Source organism: Pteropus vampyrus, unplaced genomic scaffold (genome assembly GCF_000151845.1).
Source record: "Pteropus vampyrus isolate Shadow unplaced genomic scaffold, Pvam_2.0 Scaffold42, whole genome shotgun sequence".
In the NCBI taxonomy this organism is placed as follows: domain Eukaryota; kingdom Metazoa; phylum Chordata; class Mammalia; order Chiroptera; family Pteropodidae; genus Pteropus; species Pteropus vampyrus.
Genome location: NW_011888823.1, coordinates 2761706 through 2778126, shown reverse-complemented (window position 1 = coordinate 2778126; position 16421 = coordinate 2761706). Strand labels below are relative to the sequence as shown.

General features: G+C 60.0%; 1 protein-coding gene across 8 annotated transcripts; it reads left to right on the top strand.

The window, feature by feature from the left end:
- The first annotated feature begins 1427 nt into the window (after window positions 1-1427).
- SLC4A3 (solute carrier family 4 member 3) lies at window positions 1428-15116 on the top strand. 8 transcript variants are annotated; one of them, XM_023529728.1, is made up of 24 exons: window positions 1428-1478; window positions 2012-2155; window positions 2495-2660; window positions 2754-2807; window positions 3261-3541; window positions 3709-3824; window positions 4195-4394; window positions 5977-6125; window positions 6283-6463; window positions 6910-7045; window positions 7321-7504; window positions 7950-8049; window positions 8538-8722; window positions 9333-9558; window positions 9726-9944; window positions 10314-10462; window positions 10650-10844; window positions 11294-11512; window positions 11770-11859; window positions 12381-12547; window positions 13021-13274; window positions 13537-13766; window positions 13936-14109; window positions 14781-15116. In XM_023529728.1, exons 2-24 carry the CDS (start codon window positions 2105-2107, stop codon window positions 14856-14858), a joined length of 3804 nt encoding a protein of 1267 aa, XP_023385496.1. In that variant the 5' UTR covers window positions 1428-1478; window positions 2012-2104; the 3' UTR covers window positions 14859-15116. The 8 variants fall into 8 exon arrangements, with proteins under 8 accessions (XP_023385496.1, XP_023385497.1, XP_023385495.1 ...); XM_023529729.1 differs by lacking the exon at window positions 1428-1478 and adding an exon at window positions 1662-1854 and having other exon boundaries at window positions 9357-9558; XM_023529727.1 differs by lacking the exon at window positions 1428-1478 and adding an exon at window positions 1662-1854.
- The last annotated feature ends 1305 nt before the right edge of the window (window positions 15117-16421 follow it).

Genomic DNA, 16421 nt, shown 5'->3' with positions numbered 1-16421 from the left:
CCCTCCCGGCTTCGGGTGGTCCCTTGGCTTGGCGCGGCCTAACTCCAGTCTTCACAGGACATACTCCCTGAGTGTGTCTGTCTGTGTCCAAATTTTCTTTTTTATAAAGACACTGGTCATATTGGAAAAGGAGCCACCTTACCCCAGTATGACCTCATCTTAACATCTGTAACCATGCTATTACCAAATAAGGTCGTGCATTCGGAAGTACTGGGATTAGGGCTTTGACATATGAATTTTGGGGGGACACACCAGCTCATAACAGGTGGGTCTCACACGTTGAGTTTTAGGGCACAGTTCACATGTTCTGCTTAGACACAGCTGACTCCCACCCTGGTGTCTTGTTTCATCCCCTCAATATTCTGTGAGACAAGGGGCCAAGCACATTCCTTTCAGTGAAAGAGGCCTGGAGAGCACAGCCGCTCTCCATACACGGTGATGTCCTGTTGGCCCCCTGCTCCCCAGCTGTGGCCATGGCAGCTTGACAAGCCTCTCTGAACCCTGGTGTGGGAAGGCTGACATGGGTCCCAGCACCAGGCTGCTGGCCTAAAGCAGGGCGTTGGACAGACGAACAGCTGTCCTTTCCCTCTCCCCCTTGTGCTGCTCTGAATCTGAAAATCTTCTTGGGGTTGGAGAAGGCAAATGACACGTCCAAGGTCACAGGGTGAAACCTTTTCTCTACACAGAGCACCATCATGGCCAGCCCCCTGCCCCTTCCCGCCCCCGGCTCGTTTTTTCTCCTCTCTTGGGCCTGGCCAGTTCCACCTTCCCCTGCCCGTCAGCTCCATGCCAAGTTCTCCCCCGACATCCTCTTAACTTTTTCTAAGGATTCAAGGATGTGGCCTCAAGGCATATTTTTTCCTAAGCTAGAAATTTTATTAAAATTGAAAAATGCTTATGCATGTTCTATTTACAGTGATCTTTCTTCATTTATAGAAGTAAGATAACAATGTTACCTATCTTATGAGATATTAATAAGATTAAATAAGTTAATTGCAGCAAAGGACTTAAAACATTCTTTGACACATTTTAAGGGTCAAAGCATATTATTGAGGGGCTGTTCTACACATGGCCTTGAACTTGGTGCCCAGTTTCAGCGAGATCCCAGAGGGTCAAATTGGGACCTAGTAGTTCCTTCCAGAGACCTTTATTCTTGGAAAAAGAGATGTTTCTTTGGGGAGTAGGGGGGAGAGAGAGATGTGGAAACAGCCACAGAATCTTAAAGCTGGATGGAACATTGGAACCCTACTATACCAGGCCCGCTGGCTACAGGTGGGGAAATGGTGGCGGGGGGGAGGGGAAGTAATAATGTACGAAGGTCAAATGCTGGGTGGTTCCTGGTGGCAGAAGCAGGGCATCTGGGGCTATATCCGGACTGCTTCCCCGTGCAGTGAGCTCATTTTCCAAGGTTGGAGGGGCTTGTGCTTGCGGAGGGGTCGCCTCCAGGACTCTTGAGAGAAAGGGAGTCTAAAAGCAAGGTGGGGGTGGGAATCTTGGGATTGGGGGACTGGAAGGCTGTGCCCCTTCCCCCAGCGATGCGTGGGGCGCCTGGAGAAGGGGCTGGCGGGCAGGTGGGGTGCTGCGGAGGCCCGCGCGTGGGGGCCGGGAGGGCCGGGGCGGGGTGAGTCACCGGCGGCGGCGGCGGCGGCGGCGGAGCTGCGGTGCCGAGAGCGAGGAGGTGGAGCCGCGGGCTGCGGGCTCGGGCGCCTACGTCCGCCTGGCCGGCTCTGCTCGCCGCCGCCGCGGGCGCCCCCCGGCCATTCTGCCCTGCGCGGCGACAGGCCCCGGAGCGAGCGCGGGAGGGAGATGGGGCGCGGCGGCCGGCCCGGGCCCCGCACGCTCCGGAGCCCCGAGGTACCGCAGGGCGGGGCGGGAGCAGCGGGCCAGAGCCGGGCCCCAGGGTGTCCCGGGCGTGGCGGGGCCTCTGATGGGCGCTCCGGCCGGCGGGAGGTCCGCGCCAGGGACGGGGAGAGGGCAGCCGCGGGGATTCTGACCCTCCCTTCTCCCCCAGGGCTCCTCGCTAGGCCCCCGCAGCGCCCTCTTCTTCTCACCCGGGTCACGGGTCCCTCAGTGAGCGAGAGCCTCCCGAGCCGCCTCCCCGGCCATGGCCAACGGAGTGATCCCGCCGCCCGGGGGCGCCTCCCCCCTACCCCAGGTGACTGACGCGCAGGGGTGGGGGAAGAGGAGGCAGTCGGAGGGCCCCCAAGGAGAGGGGCGTCCTCTGGCTCACCCTGGGACCCCCAGATCCAGGGATGGATCTGGGCTGGGGGTATGGAGAAAGAGAGGGTCTTCTGCTATTTTTTCAGATCTGTTGACCTTTCTCCCTAGCCCTGGGAGCCTGGGGTGCTGACCCCAGCCTGGGGCCTGGGGAGAAGGGGCTGTAGAAGATGGAGCCTACTGGTGCCCCCTGACCCCGCTCAGGATTTGGAGTTGGGGTGGGTGTGTGGAGCCTTCATGGGTCAAGGGCCTTAGGAGAGGCTGTCTGAGCCCACAGGTCCGGGTGCCCTTGGAGGAGCCCCCTCTGAGTCCAGACATGGAGGAGGAGGATGATGACTTGGGCAAGACCTTGGCTGTGAGCAGGTTTGGGGATCTCATCAGCAAGCCCCCGGCCTGGGACCCCGAGAAGCCCAGCCGCAGCTACAGCGAGCGGGACTTTGAGTGTGGGTAGCCTGGGGACCCCTAGTGTGGCTGCCCTCACCACCATCACCTTCATTGCCACCATCGCCGTGCTCACCACTGGCTTGGTTACCCAGTGCCATCTTGTGCTGGATGCTGTGCTGGATGCTGTGCTGGGCCACCATACCATGTTAAGTCATCCTGCCTCACTCACCCATTGCCTGTCCACCTGCCAGGGGAGCTGGGCCCCAGTCTCAGGTGAATTGTAGGGAGATGGGCCTGAGGCCTCCCTCAGTGACCTTCATCTTCCCCAAGGCTCTGCCGGACCCCTGGCCTTGTTCTCTCTGCCTTTTCATCTTCCTTCCTTAGCTTTCTGATTCTACTTTTCTTTTTCTTGCTCTATCGTGTCCTCCCGCCCCCACCCCATGACACCCCCCCATCCATTATTCCTGTTCCCCTACTCTACCAGGCCTCACTCACCAATGACAGGACATGGACACAGGTGTTGGGGGGAGCCTGGCTCTGGAGAAAGGACTAGGGTGCCCTTGTTTGAGGCCTTGAGCTAGAATAAGGTGTGTGCCCCTAGGGTGGTATGGGGTCCCATTCTGCTGTGGGGGCCTCAATTGGTTCTCCTACACCCTCAGTTCACCGGCACACATCCCACCACACCCACCACCCGCTCTCAGCACGCCTGCCTCCGCCCCACAAGCTGCGGCGACTGCCCTCCACCTCCGCCCGGCCAACCAGGGGGAAGAGGAAGAAGGAGAAGACCTCCGCTGCCCCCTCTGAGGGGACCCCTCCCATCCAGGAGGAGAGGGGAGCCGGGGTGGAGGAGGACGAGGAGGAGGAGGAAGAGGAAGAGGAAGGGGAATCTGAGGCAGAGCCTGTGGAGCCCCTACCCTCGGGGTCCCCACAGAAAGCAAAGGTAGGAGTCTGCCCCCCGAAGGAGGGTTGGCGGCCGGGGGAGGAGTGCGGGGAGGAGGCGAGGACATGGCAGACGGGGCCTGGGCCAGGCTGGGCAGTGGGTTGGGAGCTGAGTTGGGGCGGGAGCCCAGGGGCCCTGGTTTGTCCACAGTTCTGGTTTGTCCACAGTTCTCCATTGGAAGTGACGAGGATGACAGTCCCGGCCTCTCAGTGAGGGCCACCTTCACCAGGCCCCTGCCCTCGGGCAACCCTCGCTCCGACAAGAGCCCCCAGCACTCGGTCAGGTACTGGCCTCTAGTCCAGCCCAGAGGAGGTTCCGGCCTCCTTCCTGGAGAGTGTGTCCAGCTCTGACCCCAAAGAAGAAGGAAGGAGAAGAGGGAGCAGAGGAGGCGGGGTCCAGATGATTGACAAGGAAGAGAGAGCCAGAGGGCCAAGTGGGAGAGAGGGTGTCAAAGTGAAGAGGAGGACGAGGATTGAGAGGAAGGGACAGGAAGGAGGAGGTGAGCTTCCTTCTCTGCCCAGGAGGAGCCTGTGTCTAGTGCTCAGGGGGCCGCTGCAGGCCTTGCCCCAAGCAGAAGGCAAAGGAATCCCCTAAACCGGCCCATCTCTACTGCGGTTCCCCATCAAGTCAAGGCTGCCATGTTGCTTCCTCAGCTCCCCCAGCTCCCGGGCCCGGGCCTCCCGAGTTGCTGGGGAGAAGAGCCGGCCCTGGAGCCCATCGGCCAGCTATGATCTACGGGAGCGGCTGTGCCCAGGAAGTGCCCTGGGCAGCCTGGGTGGCCCAGAGCAGCAGGTGCCCACCGACGAGGCAGAGGCCCAGATGCTGGGCTCTGCGGACCTGGACGACATGAAGAGTGAGTGGCACCCTGTGGCCTTCCCCCACGGCCCACTCCCATGAGCACTGAGTCTGTGTGGGACCTTAGAGAGGCTCCGTGCTCTCCCCTGCCCCGGCTTGAGCTTCCTCTGCAGTGTCCCTATCTGCTGGAATATGGCCAGTGATGGGGAGCTCACTACCTCACGAAGCCACCTCTCTGGTTGCCAGAGCTATTTCCCTTCATGACACTTCTGCTCTTCTGTCCTGATTCTGTCCTCTGAGTCACCCCGGGCATAAGGCAGCCCCCCTTCCACATGATGTTTGGAGATATCATTATGTCCCCCCTCACCCAAAGCTCTGCTTCTCAGGGCTGACTCTTTACCCCTTCGCAGCAGCCCCCTGAGTCTGAGCCGCTCTGCCAGGCCTGCTTCTCCCTGCGTTAGGGGCCCCCTCTCTCCTGTCCAGCCACCCATGGCTGGACCTGGCCGTGATCTCGGCACATTCCTTCCATCTTATCAGTGCCCTGGTTTCTGTGCCACCTGTCATCACCCACGGGGCTCTGTGCCTGGGCCAGGGGCATCAGTGACCCCGCCCTCCTCCCCCTTGGAACCACAGTGTGTAGGCGGGGGTGGGGAGGAGGGCTTTGAGCTCAATACGTCATGGAAAGTTGCCAGGGCCTGAGGACAGGGACAGGAACAATCCGATGGCAGCAGCAGTGGTGGTGGCCCGATGGGGGCAGGTCAGGGGGAGGGCGTGTTTACAGATCGTGGGTGGGGGCTGGAAGCAGCCCGCAACAAGCCTGGGGACGTGGAGAGTCGGGATAAAGAGGCCCAGCCATCTCCAGCTCTGGCTAGACGAACACTACTCCTGTCCAGGCTCCTTCATCTGAGGAGAGCTGGGGCTCTGGGAGGGAGCAGGGGCCGAGGCCTTGGTCGTTGGGGGAATGACGAGTCCTCGGGAGGAGGTCACAGAGCCCAATGGGACACTGAGCCCTGGGCCCTGGGATGCCGAGAGCCAGGGCTCCGGGATGGCTCCAGCCCCTAGCCCTCGAGACTCGCTGGCCTCAGAGGACTTAGAGATGTTTGTGCTGGACCTTGAGGACTGTGACCTGGGGGAGTCCACCAGGGGCCAGCTGAACCCCATGGCAGGGGGACCGGCTTGTGAGTAACCCGGCTGCTGGCCTGGAAGGAGCAGGCGGGGAGGAAAGGAGAGAGGCTCTGCCTGATTCTGCCCAGATGAGTACCTATGGGGTTAGATGTGGGTGCCAAGAGAGGGCTCAGAGGGAGAGTGCTGGGGGCCTGGGGCCTGGCGACTTGACGTAAGTCATGACACTCCAGAGTGAGAGGCGGTGGCCGTGGCAGGGGCTGTGGACTGAGTTGGGGTCTGCTTTTGTGCTGTAGCTTGGCTAGTGGTCCCCTGTGACTTTGGGCTAGTCCTTCCTTCTCTCTGGGCCTGTATGAAATTGCCACATTGGACAAGGTAGTCCTGTTGGCATGGCCCCTGGGTGACTGTGGCACCCACCAAGTGGACTGGCTGGGCAGAGCAGGGGTCTGGAGAGGCTGGCCGTGGCCCTGAGGCCCCGAGTTGGACCCCTGGGACCACTAAGCCCACCTTCTCCGCAGGTCATCGGCTGGAGGACAACCCTGGTATGCGGCGGCACCTAGTGAAGAAGCCATCTCGGACACAGGGCGGGAGGGGCAGCCCCGGTGGCCTGGCTCCCATCCTGCGCAGGAAGAAGAAGAAGAAGAAGCTGGACCGAAGGCCTCACGAGGTACAGGACCCGAGGGGGTGGGCCTGCAGCTTCCTCTTGCCTCCCCTTCCCAGAGCTTTTCTTTCCCGTCCTCCCCACCTTGCCCCGTCACCATGTCCCCAAGACAGCCGGTCCCACCTGGTGGCCCCCGGGCCCTCACCCTTGGTGCTCACCCCAGGTGTTTGTGGAGCTGAACGAGCTGATGCTGGACCGCAGCCAGGAGCCCCACTGGCGGGAGACGGCTCGCTGGATCAAGTTTGAGGAGGATGTGGAGGAGGAGACGGAGCGCTGGGGGAAGCCCCGTGTGGCCTCGCTGTCTTTCCGCAGCCTCCTGGAGCTCAGGAGGACCATTGCCCACGGTAGGGACCCTGCAGGCCTGGCCCTGGGGCTGCATGCCCTATTCACAGACCGCAGAGCCTGTGCTGGGCTGCCTGGCTCCTGGGGACCACTCCCTGGAGTCGGGCGAGGTCTGGCTGCCACTCTGGGGATGTGGACTCCAACTGCCTGTGAGTTATAAGCTCTGAGGGCCTGTACTTTGCCCTAGTCCCTGGCACTGTACCTCGGGCAGAGTAGGCATCAGTCCACATGGAGTTAACTAGCAAATGACTCCCCTCCCTGGGCGAGGAGGTGCTGTGTCCTCGTTCTTCTGGCTGGGTCATGGCCACGTGGAACTGTCTATCTGCCTGGGTGTACTGGGCATCTGGCTCACCCAGCACGTTTGCCTGCTCTGGGGGAGCGAGGCAGCTGGGGGGGGGCGTTTTTTACTATCTGATGGGGCTGTGTCTGCTCCCCTACATGCTCCCAGGAGCTGCCCTCCTGGACCTGGAGCAGACCACTCTGCCAGGCATCGCACATCTTGTGGTGGAGACAATGATTGTGTCTGACCAGATTCGGCCAGAGGACAGGGCCAGTGTCCTGCGTACCCTGCTACTGAAGCACAGGTGACCGGGTGGGGTGCTGGGAGGGGGCCTCCTGGTTCAGCTGCCCCTCCAGGAATACAGACGCTTCTGCGTGGCTCTCCAGGTTCTGCTCGCATACTCCAGTGGACGGGGAACTCATTCCTGATTCATTTTGGACATCGCCAGCCATTAGAAAGTTCTTTCTTACATTGAGGCAGAGGGATAGAGGCCCTGACTCTCCATTTCTCACTTCCTCATGACTTCCGTCCACCAAAGGCCTCTCTTAACCTGCCTTGCTCCCTCTGCCCTTTCCCCAGCCACCCCAATGATGACAAGGACAGTGGCTTCTTTCCCCGAAACACGTCCAGCTCCAGCGTGAACTCAGTCCTGGGCAATCACCACCCTACCCCCAGCCATGGCCCTGATGGGGCGGTGCCTACCATGGCTGATGACCTGGGGGAGCCAGCACCACTCTGGCCTCATGATCCTGATGCTAAGGAGGTCAGTTGCCTAGCTCTGACCTGGGCTGGGGGATGGAGAGGCCTTCTAGTTTCAGCGGAAGCCATTATGGCTTCACTGAGTGGGTTAGGGAGGTGGGACACCTGGCACTGTACTAGGCGTGTGGGAGATCTGTAGGGGACATGCACGAGGGAACCCTACCCCGGAGAAACAGGAGGTTTAAAAGGGATGATGTAGCAGATCCGGGGAAGACATTGAAAACAAGATAAGGCTGAGGTGGTTGTTGGGGGGAGGGGTTTTGGGGGAGGGGTCCAGATCTTAGGCTGGTCCCCTCCCGATGTGGGGCACATCACCCACAGTCCCTACCCTGGCTGGGGTGAGAGGAGGCAGAGTTAGAGGGCAGCGTCCAGGGCTGGGGCAAGGGCAGGGAGGGCCTGCCATGGCCTCCGGTCTGGGTCCCAGCCCTATTCCAGTTCTGCGTCCTCAGAAGCCCCTCCACATGCCTGGAGGAGACAGTCACCGGGGGAAAAGCCTGAAGCTGCTGGAGAAGATCCCCGAAGACGCTGAGGCTACCGTGGTGCTCGTGGGTAAGGAGGGCCGGGCGCTGGGCGCAGGGGCCACACAGCATGGGCACCTCCACTGTGGTTTGCTGGCCTTAGGCTCTGGCCTGCAGGCTGCCTCTCCCAGCCCCATCCAGGCCCCCACCTGCCCATGCTCTTCCTCACAACCCGTCTTGCCCCCCGCCCTTTCTTCCCCAGTTCTCTGCCTGCTTCCCTTCCAGTTTTCTGCTATCTTGGACAACTGCTAGTCCCTGTACCACCTTGGTGAGAAGCTGAAAAAAAGCGCCCCTTCCTTAAGACCCTGAATTTTCATTTGTTGGTAAATTGAGATGAATAGACCAACACATAGATGAATAAGCCTCCTTTAGGTCGGGATTTCTTTATGTAGTACACAACTGGTTCCGCTGTACATGGTGGCCTGAGCTAGTCCCGCCTGCCCTGGAGGGGACATCCCAGGCCCTCGTGTGCGGGGCACTCCCCTTTGCCCAGAGCCCTGTGCCTCACTCTCCCCGCAGGCTGTGTGCCTTTCCTGGAGCAGCCGGCAGCGGCCTTTGTGCGATTGAATGAGGCTGTGCTCTTGGAGTCTGTGCTTGAGGTCCCCGTGCCGGTTCGCTTCCTCTTTGTGATGCTGGGGCCCAGTCATACCAGCACGGACTATCATGAGCTCGGGCGCTCCATTGCCACCCTCATGTCTGACAAGGTTGGTCTCGTAGCCCGGGGGGCTGGCGCTCTAGGCCCGTTTCCTGGGCCCTCCTTCTTTCCTGTCTCTCTCACTGCGCCCAGGGTGCCCCCAGATGCGAGTGCTAATGGGCCTCCTGGGTAGAGGCCATGCTTTGGAGTGGTGGAGAGGGCTGTTGGGCGAGGGGAGAAAGGGGGTGCGGAGGTGGATGCAGGGGGAGAAGCAGCCCAGGCCCCCAAGTTTTGGACATGACGTGAGACCTGAACAGGAGGGCTGGCTACGCTGGTCTTTGCTGCCGCTTCTCCTGGACTTGGATAGGAGGGTCCTCTAGCCAGGGGTGATGGTCAGGACACTCACCAGCCTACAGGGCGTGGGCACTCCGCTATGCCGGGCATTGCCCCTTTAGCCGTTGCCTCGTGGAAAAGTCTGGAGGCTCCCAGGGGACTAGAGGGCCCTCGGAGGGGGCAGTGTTCAGGGCAGTGGCTGCTTGCTGGCCAGCAGAGCTGTGAGTCAGAATTTGGACAACTGGACCGGACCTGTGTATGTTGTTGGACGTCCCAACACCCCCTCCCTGAAGCCTCCTCCCAGGGGCTCCCTGGGCCGGCTCAGCCCCTGCCCTCCTGCCCCCCAGCTGTTTCATGAGGCTGCCTACCAGGCCGACGACCGGCAGGACCTTCTGAGCGCCATCAGCGAGTTCCTGGATGGCAGCATCGTGATCCCCCCGTCGGAGGTGGAGGGACGGGACCTGCTGCGCTCTGTGGCCGCCTTCCAGCGAGAGCTGCTGCGGAAGCGGCGGGAGCGTGAACAGACCAAAGTGGAGATGACCACCCGGGGCAGCTGCGTGGCCCCTGGGAAAGGTCAGCCCCTTTGGGGCCCACCGTCCCCCACCCCACTCTCCTCCGCACAGCTCCTACGGCTGTGGCCCCAGCCCTATCCGGACTCCCAGTGGCCCAGGCAGGGAAGGGTTGAGGGCCTCCCAGCACGAGGGACTGGTCTGCGTTCCAGCAGCACCTTGTTCCCCCAGAGCTGTCAGTGGAGTTGGGGGGCTCTGAGGCGACCCCTGAAGATGACCCCCTGCGGCGGACTGGTTCAGTATTTGGGGGGCTTGTTCGGGACGTGAAGCGCCGGTACCCACATTACCCCAGCGACCTGCGTGACGCTCTGCACTCCCAGTGTGTGGCAGCCGTGCTGTTCATCTACTTCGCCGCCCTCAGCCCCGCCATCACCTTTGGGGGGCTGCTAGGTGAGGGGAAGGGGAGGAAAGGGGAGGGGGCTCTGTCACCGGCAAGGTGCCTGGGCCCCAGTGATCGTCTTAGGGGCTCGTGGGTGAGAGGGCATGGACTTCGGTGTGACCATCTTGAGCTGCTGGGTCAGGGGATTCTAGCGATCACTTTTGGGGCGCTATAAAGTGAGAAGGGGTGGGGGATCCTGTGATCACTTTGGGGGGCTGGCGGTGAGGGGGCAGGAGGGATGGGATTGACGAGGGGGCTCTATTTATCGCTCTGGGTGGCTGCTCCATTCTTTTAGGTCCCCAGGTTAGGGTAAGCTGATCGGGAAGAGGGGCCAGGTGGGAACGGGCCAGGGCCATCCTGCTGACCCTTGCCTGCCCCAGGGGAGAAGACCGAGGGGCTGATGGGCGTGTCTGAGCTGATCGTGTCCACCGCGGTGCTCGGAGTCCTCTTCTCTCTGCTGGGGGCCCAGCCGCTGCTCGTGGTCGGCTTCTCGGGGCCACTGCTGGTCTTCGAAGAAGCCTTCTTCAAGGTGACAGCCCTGCCCCGCCCTCCCCAGGGATCGCCCGCCCGGCCCCAGTCCCTCAGCCCAGCCGACAGCTTCCTGCAGTCGCCCCCTCCTCCTCCTTCACTGCCCTGCAGACCCCCGCCCATTCTGTGGGGCCCCGATGCCCAGGACAGACTGCTGCGGGTAACCACCCCTCCCTCCTGGCCGCCAGTTCTGCCGAGCCCAGGACCTGGAGTACCTCACCGGCCGGGTGTGGGTTGGCCTCTGGCTGGTGGTCTTCGTCCTTGCCCTGGTGGCCGCTGAGGGTAGCTTCCTGGTCCGCTATATCTCGCCTTTCACCCAGGAGATCTTCGCCTTCCTGATCTCTCTCATTTTCATCTACGAGACCTTCCACAAGCTCTATAAGGTGGAGGTCCAGAGAGGTCCTGGGGGTGGGGTGGGTGTAGATGGGTAGGTGCTGGGCAGTGCCCTGGGGAGGGGGCGGCACGGAGCACTGGGGGCAGAGGGAACAAAGAGCGGGGCTCCGTTGGGTGTGGGCTTGTGGGGTTGGGGACACCCTGGGTTAGGTCGGAGCTTAAAGAGAAGGAGTCAAACCCACAGGGTATCGGTCAGAACTCCAGGACGCACTTGCACAGGTATGTGAAAGACTGGGCGCTGTCGGCCCTATGGGGCTGGGTGTCATCGGGTCACCTTTTGCAGAGGGGTGTGTGTATGATGTAGCTGCATGTTCTGTGTTACTGTTATCTGGTCAGGTATGTGAGGGGCCAGTCCTCTCCCTCACAGGTGTTACTGATAGTGATGAAATCAGGGTCACCTGCTTAGGTGAGCACTAGGGCAACCTTGTAACCCACACAGGTGTTCACGGAGCACCCACTGCTGCCATTCTACCCCCCTGAGAGGGCATTGGAGGCTGGGCTGGACCTGAACGGGAGTGCCCTGCCTCCTACTGAGGGGCCGCCAGGCCCGAGGAACCAGCCCAACACGGCTCTGCTGTCCCTCATCCTCATGCTCGGGACCTTCCTCATCGCCTTCTTCCTACGCAAGTTCAGGAACAGCCGCTTCCTGGGTGGCAAGGTGCATGGCTGCTGGGAATGGGGCCTGGTCAGCCCATGGACCTACACCAAGTCTGTGCCTCCCTACCCTCATCAGAAGGCCCAGCGAAGTCTAATCAGGAGAGAAATGCCTGCCTGGACGGCGCTGGCACCCATGGGGTTTAAAGGGACAGGTTAGGGAACTTCCGGCACCAGATCAGGCCCAAGAGTGGTCGGGGGTGATAGGCCCCACGTTAGCCTCCTGACCCTCGTCTCCACCTTTCGCTCCCTTCTCTCGAGGCTCGACGCATCATCGGGGACTTCGGCATCCCCATCTCCATTCTGGTCATGGTCCTGGTGGATTACTCCATTACAGACACCTACACGCAGGTGAGTGAACCTCAGCCCCCTCCGGCAGCTCATTCTCACCCAGGGCCTTGAGAGGCGTGCTGTGACACGTCCCCATTGCCCCAGCAGCCAAGATCGAGGCTGGAACCCCGATTTTCTAGTGTCGTGGCAGTGGCCTGCTGGGGCCACAGGGGTGGCAGGCTGGGGGTTTCAGAAACAGCCACACAATCCAGCGGAGGAGGCCACCCAGGGGATCTGAGGCCATAGGTGACCCTTAGTCAAGACTCCTGGGGGAGCAGGTAGGGGGCTGGGGGCAGAATGGCAGATGTTCCCATAGCAGTTCTCTTGGCAGTTCTGGGGCTTGGGGAGAAGGTCTCTGTCCTCTACTGGATCCTTGTAGGACTTTGGAGGATACAAAACTAATTTCCCCCAAACCTGTTCACACCCAAGTTCCCCGGATCCCTGGTACTGGGGACACACACTTTCGTGGGAGCAGCTGCTGCATGGGTTCCTAGCAGGGAGTGGCAGTGTCCCTGAGTCCTGTCTTCCTTCTGGCCATGCAGAAGCTGACAGTGCCCACGGGGCTCTCGGTGACCTCCCCTGATAAGCGTACATGGTTCGTCCCACCCCTGGGCAGTGCCCGTCCTTTCCCGCCCTGGATGATGGTGGCAGCCGCTGTCCCGGCCCTCCTGGTCCTCATCCTGATCTTCATGGAGACACAAATCACTGCGTGAGAGGGCTTGAGGGGACTCTGGCGGAGGAGTGGAGAGTGGTGGGATGGGCGGCAGGAGCGTCCCCGCCCCTGGGACACAGTTTCCCTGTGGTGCTTTGACGTGATATCTCTGTTGCCACCACCATTTACGGGGTGACATTTAACAGTCTTTAGCACACAGCAGTCTTACTATTCTCTTACTCAGCGATGCTCACACGTATCTCATTTTGGTTAAACCACAGTAACGTGGTGAGATCTGGCATCTGGCTTTTGTGGTATTTTAAACATCCACAGTATAGGAATTTGGCTCAATTTGCTTAAATGTGAGAACTTCAATTTGGGAACTTGAAAGAGGAAGCTGGCAGGTCCTGGGGAGAGCCCTTCTCTGCACGTGCTCCCCCCACTACCTTGCCCCTGCCGCGTGTGCCTCGCCCTGCCGCTGGCCCGCCCGCCAGGACGCTCAGCCCCCTTCCGTCCGTCCTCTCCTGCAGTCTTATTGTCAGTCAGAAGGCTCGGAGGCTGCTCAAGGGCTCTGGCTTCCACCTGGACCTGCTGCTGATCGGCTCTCTGGGTGGGCTCTGTGGGCTGTTTGGGTTGCCCTGGCTCACGGCCGCCACCGTCCGCTCGGTCACCCACGTCAACGCGCTGACTGTAATGCGCACTGCCATTGCACCTGGTGACAAACCCCAGATTCAGGAGGTGCGGGAGCAGCGAGTCACCGGCGTGCTCATCGCCAGCCTCGTAGGTGAGAGTGTCCACCTTGCGAGGCCCTGGCCCCTGCCTTCTTGGACCCCAAGGCCTTAAATCAACTCTCTCTCCCAGGCTCGGCCCAGGTCCCCTCCAAATCTCTAAATGAGACTGTCTAGCCTCTGTCCTGCCCTGGACCCTCCATCAGCCCCTTTCCCTCAATTCCTTTCCCGGTGTTCTATCCTATTCCATCTTCTCTTGTTCATGGTGATGAGGCCCAGCTGATCAATTAGATGGTCCATGTCCTGTCTCCTCCCCAGGCCCGCTCATCTTCACAGGGCTGTTTGAGGGGTCAGGTAGGTCTGTGTCACCTCCTCCAGGCCTGTCCATCGTCATGGGGGCTGTGCTGCGCCGGATCCCCTTGGCTGTGCTCTTTGGGATTTTCCTGTACATGGGGGTCACGTCACTGTCTGGTATCCAGTTGTCCCAGCGTCTGTTGCTCATCCTCATGCCGGCAAAACACCATCCCGAGCAGCCCTATGTGACCAAGGTAGAGCCAGGAAGCATGGAGGTGGGGAGACAGGGTGATGGGGGGTGGTTCTGAGGGATTCCTGGGTCAGAGATGGACAGGATGACTATGAAGATGGGTTGGGATCTGGGGATCGGCGTCCCCAGAGATGTAGGTAGGAGTGTGGTGAGATCTGATGCCCGTTCTCCAGGTGAAGACATGGCGGATGCACCTGTTCACCTGCATCCAGCTGGGCTGCATCGCACTGCTCTGGGTGGTCAAGTCCACGGCAGCCTCGCTCGCTTTCCCCTTCCTGTTGCTGCTCACGGTGCCTCTGAGGCGTTGCCTTCTGCCCCGGCTCTTTCAGGACAGGGAGCTACAGGCGGTAAGGGCTGGTGCTCGGGGCAGCATCAGGGTGGATGGGCCTGGAATCAGGGAGACCTGCGTTCCAATCTCTGCTGTACCACCTGCTAGTGGTGTGACTGTACACAGGTTACCTAACCTCTGAAATCTTATTTTCATCTGTGTAATGGGGCTAATAATAGATTCTACCTTATAAGATTGTTGTGAGGATTAAACAGTAATTCAGGTAAAGTACTGAGTATAATGGTTTGGTGTAAAGAATGCACAGGGCTGCTGCAGACGGCTCTGCAGGTCATGCACTGAACAAAAGCACGTAGCCAAGGGACAACCCGTGGGGGTGGAGTGGAGCTGAAATCCCTCTTGAGTCTTATTTTTGTAATCTAGAGGAAGGGACATCTTTTTGCAAATCATCCACCCAAACATGGTCTGTAGAGGTACCTACCGCAGAAGCTAGGACCGGCCCCAGGAAGGCACTTCATATGCGGCAGCTGCTATCATTATTATCAGGAAGTGTCACTGGGGAAGATGACCTGAAGGTTTTGGCCAGAGGGAAATGCTTCAGTCTAGGGTCATGGTCCCTCCAGACAGTGGGGCCTGGAAAGGTCTGGGAGCAGTGAGGGCTGCTGTCCAGGGGAGGAGCTGGAGGGCACGAGTGTGCTTCCCCGCCTCCCATGACCTCTGCTCCTCCCGCAGCTGGACTCGGAAGATGCTGAACCAAACTTCGACGAGGACGGCCAGGATGAGTACAATGAGCTGCACATGCCTGTGTGATCCTCCAACGTGGTGCCCCTCAGAGACCCCAACACCTTAGTGACCGACACCCGGGCCCCTGTCAGAACCCAGCCCTAGGGCCGGTGGGCTCCTCTTGACCTAGAGATGTGCCTGGAACCACTACTGATGCCTCGGCCACAGGGGCGCCCTGACTCTGCCTGGGGCCCTGACCTTGTCTCACCCAGGTCCTGACACGGACCAGACCATCACAGGCTTTGAGCTCATTACAACCACACTCCTTGTCTCGTGTCTGCCTCACTTTCTTGATTCCATGTCTTGGTTTCTCAGGTCATACTTACCCATCTGGAATTGGAAGAATTCTTTTTTCAGGGTCATCAAAACTGGGGAGAGGTTTGAGGCAAGGACAGAATTCTTAGGGGAAAGGGAGAGAATCAAGACCGCAGAAGGTCAGAGCTGGGCCTTATCATCACCCCTTTGAGTCCGCTGAAGTGCAGCTGAGGAGTGGAGAGGCTCAAGGTCTGGCTCAAGGTCACTAGCCTTTAATCCTGCCCCCGAATAGAAGGGGGAGGGTGGGAAAGGGGAGAAAGAGGTGGTTTCTCTGCTTCAGCCACTAGGGAAATCAGAGCTTGCCCAATGGCTGTGGAGCGACAGGGGAGAAGGACAAACGTTCATCTTTTTTTCCTGATCCCTGGCATTCCAAGGAGCAGGAGGTATAGCCTCCTCGACGCCAGAGTGTTGCTGGACTTGGGGTCCCTGGACCATTTTATATTCTCCTGGCTTAAAAGAGAAGCAGTTCTGGGATTCCTGAGGCCACTCCTTGTGCAAATCTGTTATGCCAGAAATAACCTGGAGGCCTTGAGGAGGGTGCAAACTGGGAGCTCTCTGCGTCACAGTTGCTAGGCAACCAGCAGCGTAGTGGAACCGTTGTCTCTGCTTTGCCCTCTGGTGGTAGCTTTCTCACACTGCAGGCTCTGCCCCTAGCGGGCAGGAGCAGCACTGCCACCTGGTGGACCCGCTGTGGTCAAAGAGTCCACCCATTCGAGCACTTTCAGTTCCTCGGCAGACAAGGGGGTCCAGCGAGGTTAGTGGGGTTCCACAGGCCTAGGCGGCAGTGAGCATCCACAGCCGGGATCCCTCAGCCCCACCTTAGCCGTGTCCTCTAGAGCCGGCCCTGCTGCCTTATTCTTTCCTCAGTTTCCTCCCAGGTGTTCGGGCCAACAGCTAGAACTTTGCAGCTGGTCAGGAGAGAAGGGTCAGACCACTGTGAGACTGGTGTGCATAAGGAAGAGTTGAGGGCTTCCAGCTTTCTTGGTCTCTGGCACCACGATGGCCTCTAACAGCATCTGGCCTCTGACAACTCCCCTGGCCTAAGTGCGGATAAAATCCCTTTCCCCTGAGATTGGACAAGGCCACGTGGAATACCAGAGGAGCTTCGCCAAGGAGCAAAGCAAAGGTCAAACGCAAAAACCTAGAGCATAGATGCGTGCAGAGAAGATTCCAGATGCAGAGGCGGCGGGGGTATGCAGACCAGCTTGGCAGAGAGGCTTTGCGTTCCTTCCTGGAGCCCTATATAAGGTTGCCTAGTTCCCCTCTGAGCCTCAG

What these genes read in the sequence shown, in the direction of transcription:
- SLC4A3 (XM_023529728.1), top strand. Translation starts at nt 2,105, where the DNA reads ATGGCCAACGGAGTGATCCCGCCGCCCGGGGGCGCCTCCCCCCTACCC. An exon ending in TGCTGGGCCACCATACCATG is followed by an intron (nt 2,808 to 3,260) that starts TTAAGTCATCCT and finishes CTACACCCTCAG; the next exon opens with TTCACCGGCACACATCCCAC. An exon ending in ATGGAGACACAAATCACTGC is followed by an intron (nt 12,548 to 13,020) that starts GTGAGAGGGCTT and finishes CCTCTCCTGCAG; the next exon opens with TCTTATTGTCAGTCAGAAGG.